This window comes from Coffea arabica, chromosome 6c (genome assembly GCF_036785885.1).
Source record: "Coffea arabica cultivar ET-39 chromosome 6c, Coffea Arabica ET-39 HiFi, whole genome shotgun sequence".
In the NCBI taxonomy this organism is placed as follows: Eukaryota; Viridiplantae; Streptophyta; class Magnoliopsida; order Gentianales; family Rubiaceae; genus Coffea; species Coffea arabica.
In genome coordinates, this window is record NC_092320.1 from 52,047,852 (window position 1) to 52,058,373 (window position 10,522).

General features: G+C 36.0%; 1 protein-coding gene across 1 annotated transcript; it reads right to left on the reverse strand.

Moving 5' to 3' along the window:
• Window positions 1-3,465: 3,465 nt before the first annotated feature.
• Window positions 3,466-8,605, reverse strand: LOC113692004 (beta-glucuronosyltransferase GlcAT14A-like). The gene is made up of 4 exons (XM_027210338.2): window positions 7,919-8,605; window positions 7,693-7,768; window positions 7,459-7,574; window positions 3,466-4,167 (listed from the first exon to the last, which is right to left on the reverse strand). The coding sequence occupies exons 1-4, from the start codon at window positions 8,403-8,405 to the stop codon at window positions 3,647-3,649; spliced, it is 1,200 nt and encodes a 399-aa protein (XP_027066139.1). The 5' UTR covers window positions 8,406-8,605; the 3' UTR covers window positions 3,466-3,646.
• Between the last annotated feature and the right edge of the window lie 1,917 nt (window positions 8,606-10,522).

Consider the following 10,522-nt stretch of genomic DNA (forward strand, 5'->3'; position numbering starts at 1 on the left):
ACACACTTCCTCATATATAAAACTCACTCTTAATCACCAAATTTAATACACACACCTTACTAATTAATCACGCTACCAAAATACACCAAAATCTTAACTTACTCTAATTTGAAAAGTAAAAGTAAGACTCTTGGCTCAACTAATGAAATCACCATGAAATTTAGGGTTAGTAAGTAGTTAAATAATCAAGTAAAGAAACATAGAAGGAAATATAAATTAATTTTTCAAAAAAATGGGAGGAAATTCTAAAGAAATTTTCGGGTCCTCACAGATCCTATACAGGGTCCATACATTTCCGACTTATTATATTTACATGATACACATAGATCTAAGGCAGTGTTTTTGGGTCATGAGAGTTAGCTGAAAATTAAGCGAGTTGATGGATTTTTCTGGGACCTTGTGCGAAATGCTCTGAACTCTCGGATAGCAAACTATCTTCATGCTACAGGTTTCTGGGGAATTGTACAAGCAAGCTACTTTGAACTTGATCATGGATTGATTACCGTGCTTATTGAGCGATAGAGGCGGGAGATCCATACATTTCATCTTCCCGTGGGTGAGGCTACTGTCACTTTACAGGACGTGGAGATATTATGGAGCCATCATGTTGATGGATTACCAGGTACATTGGTCAATCAAAATAGATTGGTGGCATAAAAGAAGGATTTGATTGAGGAGCTTTTAGACTTTAGACTAGAGAACCGGCACTTCAAGGATGGGAGGTTGAAACTTGTATCTATATTCGACTTTTTATACGAGCCTCTTCCAAAGGATGCACCGAAGGAATTAGTTCGATAACATGTTCGATGCTACATTTTGATGTTATTTGCAAGCCAGTTGTTCGCCGACACTTGTGGGAATGTTGTAAGTTGTCATTGATTGGATTACTTGTGAGACATAGAGAGTATGAGTCATTACAGTTGGGGTAGTGCCACACTTGCTTGTTTATACTCCTGTCTATGCAAAGCGTCGTACGCGACAATAAGTTGTATTGCTGGTCCATATATACTTTTACAGGTGAGAATGGACAGACTTTTGGATGCTTGAGCATCGATATTTCAGTTGATTGCGTAAATAATATGCACTTCACAATGTCTCTATTTTTAACAGTTATGGGCATGGGAGAGGATGCCAATGATTTGTCTGACCGTGTTGGATCCAACTACACAGGGAAATGAATTTTCTAGAGGCGATTGTTGGGTAGGTGAGTGTACGATGAAATACGTGCCCTCGCATATTGTATTCTTATTTCGTGATGAGATAACCAAGATGGGCGTCGATGAGGTACATAATTGATGAATGATGCAATTGTAGTTTCATTATGTATTTAGTCTCGAGACTAACTCCACTTTCTCATTGCCATAGTTTATTTGGGAGCTTTATTGTGTTGATCTTATTGCACATCTTCTCGCCTATTGTTCAGCCAGACAACACATATAACGGTCAATAGTTCCGTTGATATATAGAGAGGTTGTTGAATTTTACTTTTTCCAACGGGTACTATGATAGTTTGGGATACATCAGCCGATACCAGCATTTGTTCACACAGACACAAAAAAGAAATTGCATTCTCTGTGTCGCTCAGGCCATGTTGGGAAGGATTGAACTCAGTTCCATAGTTGAGTACAATATTGGGAGCGTCGTGCTGAATCGAATGTTCACGGCCATCCATCGGATACGAACACGGCTACGTATAAGTATATAATATGGTATCAAAATCATACTGTCCGCTACATTACACCTCCTATTTTGAAGCAGTTCCGCCGTGACAGTCATCGAGAAAATGGGGGGATAGTTCGATTATTTGGTAAATTATTACACACTTATATTTTTCTTCTAACTATATGCTAACTTTTTATAAAATAACGTACGAAATTACTGTAATACACAAAATTTGTTTTTTTTACAGGTGGATACTGTGGTCTAGATCGGATCAATCTGTAATATGTATTTCAATTCCGTCAATCTTTCACAATGTGCTCATCGCGCTCTAACAGCTATGCAAGAGGAGGCTTTCGAGATATTATAATACTTGAATCAAGGAATGCGGATGGTAGTTGGTCCTTTTGACCGTCACGATAATGGCTTATCTACCTCTTGTACTGTCCCTTTTGAGATTCCTGTCAAGCATCTATCAAGACAGGTGTGTAATAGGAGCCAGGCATGTAGGCGTCACAGAAGGGGCACCTCCATATATGAGGTTGATGTGCCTGACACAGAGTTTATGCAGATTTCATCACATGTCGAATATGACCCGCCTATAGGCACTCACTTTCCTCACACTGCAACTTTTTTCCCACCTCCAACTCTTCTAACTTTCGGATGTCATTTCAATATAACACTTACTTCCATATCTGTATTTGGCTACACAGTTGCTGCTACATTGTCCTCTGCTACTCCATATACATCGTTTCATCCCATAAATGAGTTCGAGGATGATCTTACTTATATCTTCAACTTCTTAGGGACCTTGATGGATTTTTCACCTGCTTTTCAAATGGATGCCGACAGCGCTCTCGTTTATGCTCTTTCCACGATGTCTATAGATCGTTTTTGTCTAAGATGCAGTCAGACTTCTGTGGTGGACCTCTTGGTTGATGATGAGGAGGGCCAAATGCTTGAAGGAGTGCAGACACCACCTCGAAGGTCCGAACGACTACACCTGCTGCAAGATCTACCATACGAGAGGATACATTGGCAATGTGGCTACTCTACCACTCAGCGCAACAAGGGTAAGAGGCACGTTGGTGGGCGATATTCAGATTTTAGGACTTTTTCTTATCAAAACTTCCGTTTAATTATCACTGAACTTTTAATTTAGTTATTGTATCCATTTATCATTGAATGCTGCATTATTTATCTTAATTTAAATTAACCTTAAACTAAAAAATTGAAAAATGAACGATTTCAACATATTTCATTTTAAATTAATTTTTATTTTCAATTGAAGCTAAAGGAATTTTTAAAGGAGGATTAATCACCAGTTATGAAAATAGCACAATTTTTAGAGGAATTTTTGTTTTAGGAATTAGGGTTTTAGGGTTTACGGATTAGGATTTTAGGTTTTTAGTGATTACAGATTATGGTTTTAGGGTTAGGGTTTACTTGTTGCTAAAAAATGACCGCATCAATGTATATGACTAAAGGCTTTGCTGCATGTCACATGGGCGATGAAGCCTTTTCAACATATTAAAAAAAACATTGTTTTTACTTTCTCAACAGAAAAAAAAGAATTTAAATCAATTTTTTAATGAAAACTAAAATGGCAATTGTGGCGACCCATAATTAGAAAACAAACTCAATCAACACCACTTTTGTGATGTCTTTTTGTACAGACAATATTCTTAGAAGTTCGCCTCACTTTAATAGTAGCAAAACTTGAGGAAAATTAGAAAACTCACAGTGCGGTTAACCATTCTGATTGAATGGTTATTATAGACCTTAACCAAACAACACATTCAGGTATGATGGCAGTTGATGCCGATTCCTGGGTAAAACCCACTCACCAAACATCTCCTTAAGATCTGCAACTTCTTATCCTCGTATTATTATGAACTTATATAAGAAGTTAAGCAATTAACCATACAGTTGTCGCAAAGTGACTCACAAAACTACCATCACTGCTACTGAACATAATTTGCACAAATCATTTACATTGCCTCTTATTCAAGTTTTGAGCAGAGAGCAGTTTAGATAATAAAGTTCTCAATCTTCGAGCACCTGTTCCAGGCTTCAGAACACCATAATTCTCACTTTGCAAATCTGAGCATGAAAGACTCAGATCATCAGCCCCCTTGGAGCACCATCCACCATAAGTAAAATGTCTATGGTGTCTTTTGAGAATCTCGTGATCAATTTTATCAAGAACACGGTCATTCTGCTTGAATTTCCTAGCGAATGGACGATTGCTCAAGACCATTCTTCTATAGTCTTTTTGCCCAAGTGACCGTGGATGTTGCTTCGGAGGATTGTCCCATGTAATATGGTGAAGATCATGGTTGACTGTAGTGTTTCTGTAGTCTTCAGAATTGCATATTACTGTCTGGAAATAGCCTTCAGGAGATGAAACGAAATTTGTGTAGTAAAGGAGAAGGGTTCTTGGCAGGTTGTCCCAACCAGCAATGCAATATTCAGAGAAGGATCTGGATAGAAATGTCCACGCTGATCCTGCGAAAGTAAAAACCTGCTAATTAGTCATCAGTACCAGCAAATGATATCAATGAATCTAACCAGGTAGGATCATGACTAATGGACTTACAATTTGGTCCTTCATGATGTCAAATGAAACAGTCAACAATTTTATTGTTGATAAAGATCAAGTTTTAAACCGAATTAGCAGTCTCAACTTCAAAGACTACAAGTGTCATTTTGTAATTTTGTGTGCTCATTTCCATTATATGATATCAATATTTTGGGGAAGATAAATGCAGCCCTGCGCTTATTCTAATGAAACAATAAGTTACTATAAACAGGTACTGTTCATCCACCAGAACTACTACGATTTAAAAATTTATTCAACTTTCAATATTCACTACTGAAATTTTAAATGATAAGATCTCCAACATGAATTGTTTCAAGCAATTGTCACCGATAATTGCCAATTGTCACTAGCTATTGCTCAGAGACCCTTCTTGACTTCAGCATCTTTGATTAACCGTTTTTTCTCTCATCTGGTCATTCAACGAAAGTAGACTAGCCCAATCTCACTCTACTATTTGCTTATCTGCTTCTTATCAAGTTATGTCAATTAAGGGAACAAAAAAGTAACAAAAAACATGAGGCCTGACGGACAAAGTTTAATAATAACACCAAATAATATTTCAAACTACATTCCACTCATAAAGCCGGAATAGGAAAGAGTAACAAGTGTGACGTTCCATCATCCCTTGATTTTTCATGAATGTTGCAAAACCATTGAAAAGAATTTCCGATCTAAGAGATCTGCAAAATTTATGGATCCCGAGGTTTGAGACCTCACAACAAGTGCAGCTGTTAGAGGACATTAATTAAATCTTAAAAAATTACCAAAGATTTTATCTAAGCATGTATTTCACGACAAGAGTAAGCAAATACTATTGCTGACACTGCATGTTGTGTTATCAACACATAATTTAGGAACCAAAAAGCTTTCTGATCAATGAACTTATTCCGGAACAGAATCTATGAACAGATATCAAGAAAGCCCTCCGTCGTCCAATCAGGAAAGCACGTGAAAATCAGCAAGAGCATGCGCCTATTGTAGACCATGTAACCAGATGGTCTGTTCTAGAGAAATGTGACCCAAACTTTCAAATGGGGAAAGCTGAAGTCAATTGTACAGCACATTCAGACAGAGCAATACACCAGTATACCACAGTTACCAATAGCATTTGTTCTCATTCTTATCACTCTCTTTTTACCTCAACCCCCCTTCATTTTAAAAGAAGACTGTTAAAAAGATACAATTTTTACTAACTGTAAATAGAAATTTAAATTGAATATTTTTTTGATATATATTAGAGTTGCCTTGCTGTATACAATAATAAAAATTTTATGCTTAATATTTTACAAGAAAATGGAAAAGACAAATAATAGTGTCACAGCTCAAATTTTAACAGTTACAGCAATTTTTGTGAAAAAATGATCTACCCCTCCCAAGTCCAATTGTGACGATGAGTTGGGAAGGGTAAGTTGGTATATATCATCAAAAAATTGAGTTTTGGCAATATCCCTAGACAATGAAAAATAAGGTTCTGCAGCCCCAAATATTGTAGAATGTACGTTCTTTATATTAAGGATAAAAAAAATGCAGCAAGCCTTTTGAGCTTCATCAACGACCAATTGTTGCCATAATCTAGAAATCCACCATAGTTAGCTACCGTATTCCACAAAATTCCAAGGCAAAGAAGTTTATTCTACTCTCACTTGTTTCAAATGCACAAAATGTAGAGCTAATTATGTAGACTAGGCTTGTCTGTTAAGATAAATTTAAACAAATTAATTAGTGCATGTTATTTGGTTTTTAATTGCATTTTGATTTTGGAAATGACATATCAAGTACAAGAAGGGAAACTTGTCATGAGATTATGGTAACCAATGTCCAAGAAACAAGGGAAAGAAGTGCTAATAATATGTATATCCCTTGTTTTTGGTTTTCACTTGAATTGACACAACAAAAATATTAAAATTAGGCAACAGGAGATTTGCACAAAATTTTTCTGGATTTTGTTTTAGTGTGTCCTTTTCTTGCTTTTCACTACCGGTTGAGTAAGTACTTCGTCACAAAGGCCATATGCTCCTAAAAGTTAAACCCCAAAAAAGAAAAGAGAGAGAAAAGAAAAATGTACATCTGCCTGTACGTTCAAGAAGAAGCTTCGTGCTGTCTAGTTTTGTCTCTTTCCTATCATCCCAGAACTTGTACATTCTATATCCATGTGGAGAGAGCATAATGCAATGACTAAACTATCCAATTTATCAGAGTATACTTAACTGAGCAACGAACTTACCAGTAACAACCAAAATAGATTTCACCTACCAAGCAGTTCCATTTGTTTTACGCCATTGGTTGCTTGGAGAAACCGCCAAGTAAGTTATGACCACCCCACTAGATAGGCCATGGTGGGCTAAAATTTCTTAACTTTGCACTAATTCGATTCACGTCGATTCAAAAGTAGAGATTCCTTAACTTTACACTAATTCGATGAAATTTCATTTTCAAAGCATAATTGTAACTCAAGGTCGTAATAAATTGTGAAATAGTTGCAGAAGATATGAAGAATAAATTGAACTATTTGAAAGAACGCATATATACAGTTTTTGTGCCACAGCAAACCAATTAATTACCCTATTATAAAAATGCACTTTTTCATTGGAAAAGGATAAGCCTGTTATTCTAACTTTTTAATGATAAAACTCTCACTCGGTCACTCCTTGATATGCTACACCATTTCACATGGGCTCCATGATAAGGTACAAAATTTGATTTATATACTCAACTAGTTATCTTTCATGTTAACAACAAATTGATGACATATCAAGTACTTTAATCTTCCTACTAGATGATAAGCTTGTACCATCTCATAAATCACAACATTTTTTTTTTCGCAACGGTAGATGTCTTATAACCTAATCTAGCCTAATCTAGAGGGAAGGGGTAAGGGGAGATGGTCAACTAAAACCATGAAATTCTTCATGAAATTCTTCATAAACCACAACATCAGAACATGAAATTCTTCACAATCTGGTCTGAGGGGTCCACAAATTCCCCCACCAAATTCTTTATTCCTCTAATATGATCTCTTGCCCCTTGGTTAGGAATATTTTTATTTCTAGTTATCGCAAGATTATGCATCTATAGACATTGCTTATGTACGAAACTAAGCGAAACTTTCACCATCTAGAAACTTGTGTCATCAGGAATCACATTGGTGGACAGAATACATTGCAGCTAAGAAGGAAAAAGAAAATTGGAATTAAAACCTGTAAAAAGCTTGAAGGCAGTTGGGAGACTTCTTTGCTTTATAACCCACCAGATCTCAGATTTATTAAGGCTATGCAGACCTGGGTCTATTATAACTGGCTTTCCTCTCTTATTCCTGCAGAAAGTTATCAATTATCCATCTCAAATTTCATAATAAAAAATTAGAATACCTTTAAGGCTTCAACAACCAAATTCCATTTCTAATGATTCAGAAATCAAGAATGTGCTCTTACATTTTCCAGCCCAAATGGCTAGTGTGCTGAACAAAATTAAGATCTCTTGGCAAGTTAGCAAATGCTGACATCAGATCTGAGATTTCGCCAATAAAATGGGATCATATAAGTTTCTTAGAATTGACACGAGTTTGAAAGAAGAATAAAAGGGCTGCTAAGAACTCCATAAAAGTTAAACAGATACTGAAAATTAAAACAACAATATGTTACATGCCACTCACCATACCATCTTGAGTTACCAAAGGGTAGTCAGAGGCACTGAGATTGATGAACCAATCCCATTTTGCAGTCCTAAGAAGCATAGCTATTGCATGGAGAGTGGTGGCAAGCATGGTTGGACCTCTATAGCTAACCAAATTAGGCTTTCCAACAATCCAAACATTGCCAACTTGGCTAAAAACAGGCTCACTGGACACAAATCTTGCTATCTCCTTATGCTCAAAGTCTTCTGCATCAGCTTCCAGGTGTAGCAGATAGTAATTTCCTGGATGGTACAGGGCGCGCAATAGGCGTTTAAGCTTCACAGTGTCTCCTGTAGATGCTGAGATCAAGTAGGCAAAAGTCACTGGATATGGCTGGCTGGTTTTTGGGATGATGAAGCTTTTGGGTGGCCTGAAAATGGTGATGGGGTGGGACAGCCGAGTGGGAATGTAGAGAAGAGATAGTAGAATAGAAGTTAAAATGAATGTGAACAAGAAAATTTTGGTGATCATTGTTGTAAGGATTTTGCAAGAATTTGTATTAGTTAGATTGGGATTTGGATGAAGAAGCTGCTGTTTTGAGAATGGAAGAGGAGTGGTGGGTAGTTAAAAGTTTTAAAGTGGTGGTTGCTGTTGGAGTCTGATTTAGGAGGGAATAATAATGACGATGGAAGAGTAGAGATGAATTGTTTGGGGATTCCTTTCTTGGATGGGAAAGCCTCCATCTGTCACTTTCCCTAGGTTTGGTATTAACAACTTTATATTGGGGTCTAAAGTTTGGTGTACTTAAAGAATTAGTACCATGATACTAAAAGCTAAAATTCATAACAAAACCCTGGGAAGCCACTGAGTTTCTCAGGAGAGGGACTTAAATCCCTCCTTAGACTGCAGCAAAAATAATTTAAGGGTAATATTATAATATTTTCTTGATTTAGTTAGGTTTGTATACCTACTAACTCCTAATACACAAGTCTCTTTAGATTCTCATTTTCCTCTAGATTAGAATAGAATAGATTATACAATTGTTATTGTTACTCGAAAAAAAATAACAAAACCTTGGAAGTATCAATTTTGTGGTTAATTTACATGAAACATTATGTGTGCATACATGCTGGCCTCAAAAGATTTTTCTTGGTTCCTTTTGATACATGGCTTCACAAAAGAATAACTTAAATAATTTGAAGAATAATTAGAACGATTTAGTTTCTAAACTTTTTTTTTATCATTGTCAATTTAGTCCCTAAACATCTTGTTCTTCAAGCAAACAAACAACCACTCATAGGCATTTTAGGAAGTTTATTTGAGGATCCTTCTAATGAGACAATACAAAATAAAAAAACATAATTAAAAGGACGAAATTAGGAGAACAATTGAGAGTGAAATAGGATAGCCAAATTCGGGCTCAATCTGGAGAGTAAAATTAAGCAAAATCAACGGGAATCTGATGATGGAAACGAACCAAATGGCTTGGAATCTTAAGGATGGAGCAATTGGGTGAGGAAAAGGATAAGGAGGACAAATCTAAGGTAAGGGTTGTAAGCATTTCCAATAAATACACAGACATATATTTAATTTTGTTTCTAGTTGATATTTGTAATGATATGCAGTTGTGTTCAAATAGCCAAATTAGGGCTCAATCTGGAGAGTAAAATCAATGAAAATTGACAGGAATCTGATGATGGAAAACAAACCCAATGGCTTGGAATCTTAAGGATGGAGCAACTGGGTGAGGAAAAGGATAAGGAGGACGAATCTAAGGTAAAGGTAGTGAGCATTTCCTATAATACACACACTTATATTTAATTTCGTTTCTAGTTGATATTTGTAATGATATGCAGTTTGTGTTCAAATAAGTTGTTGGTTCTTCAATTAAAGTAGTGGGCCTCGGATTTTTTCATATTATGTCCATGTAATGGGTTTAAAAAAATAGGGTTTTAGGTGTTGAGAGATGTGGAATTTGATGTGGGGGTTGTTGTTTTTTATTTTTTATTTTTTATTTCTCTTAAGTTTAGGTGATTCTTTTGCCTTCGAAATTGCAATATATTGGCTTTTTCATGTTCCTAGAAAGAGTAACAAAATAGTGGCAGAGCATGTGGATTATAATTAACAAAATTATTTTTTCTGAAAAAAGGATAGGGGCTGGTCTTACTTAATCCGCAAAACTATTATAGTGGGTATATTTTGGACCACTAGAAGAAAAATATGTGTGGGGCAATATGGACTGCTTTAAAGGCGCATGTTCCATTAGAGTTAAAAAATTAACTGTCCATGACTTTTGCACTTGAATGTACAAAAAATGTGAAAATTACGTATAGAGTTCCGTGTAGAGATTGCAAGTATAAACTTCGCAAAATACATGGTGAGGATCATGCCGCAAACATGGCTTAGGGAAACAAACTGGTGAAGTTGAATTGTACTTGGTCCAAGAATTTCATATTAAATTATTAGATAGTAAATTGGGCTGTTGTAATGTTGATATGGTGAGGATGATGTATATATCAAATGAAAATGCATGTTATGTTGACATCACTTTCGATGATTTTACTGCATTTGAAGATGCCACAATACCAGTTGAGGTAGATGATGAGTGCGGGCCTGATTATAATGCACCACCCAAATCTTCAGAAGCT

Coding starts and splice junctions, on each gene's coding strand:
- LOC113692004 (XM_027210338.2), bottom strand. CDS start 8,405: ATGATCACCAAAATTTTCTTGTTCACATTCATTTTAACTTCTATTCTA. Junction 7,575..7,692: donor AGCCATTTGGGCTGGAAAAT/GTAAGAGCACAT, acceptor AACTTTCTGCAG/GAATAAGAGAGGAAAGCCAG. Junction 4,168..7,458: donor TGCCTTCAAGCTTTTTACAG/GTTTTAATTCCA, acceptor TTACTTTCGCAG/GATCAGCGTGGACATTTCTA.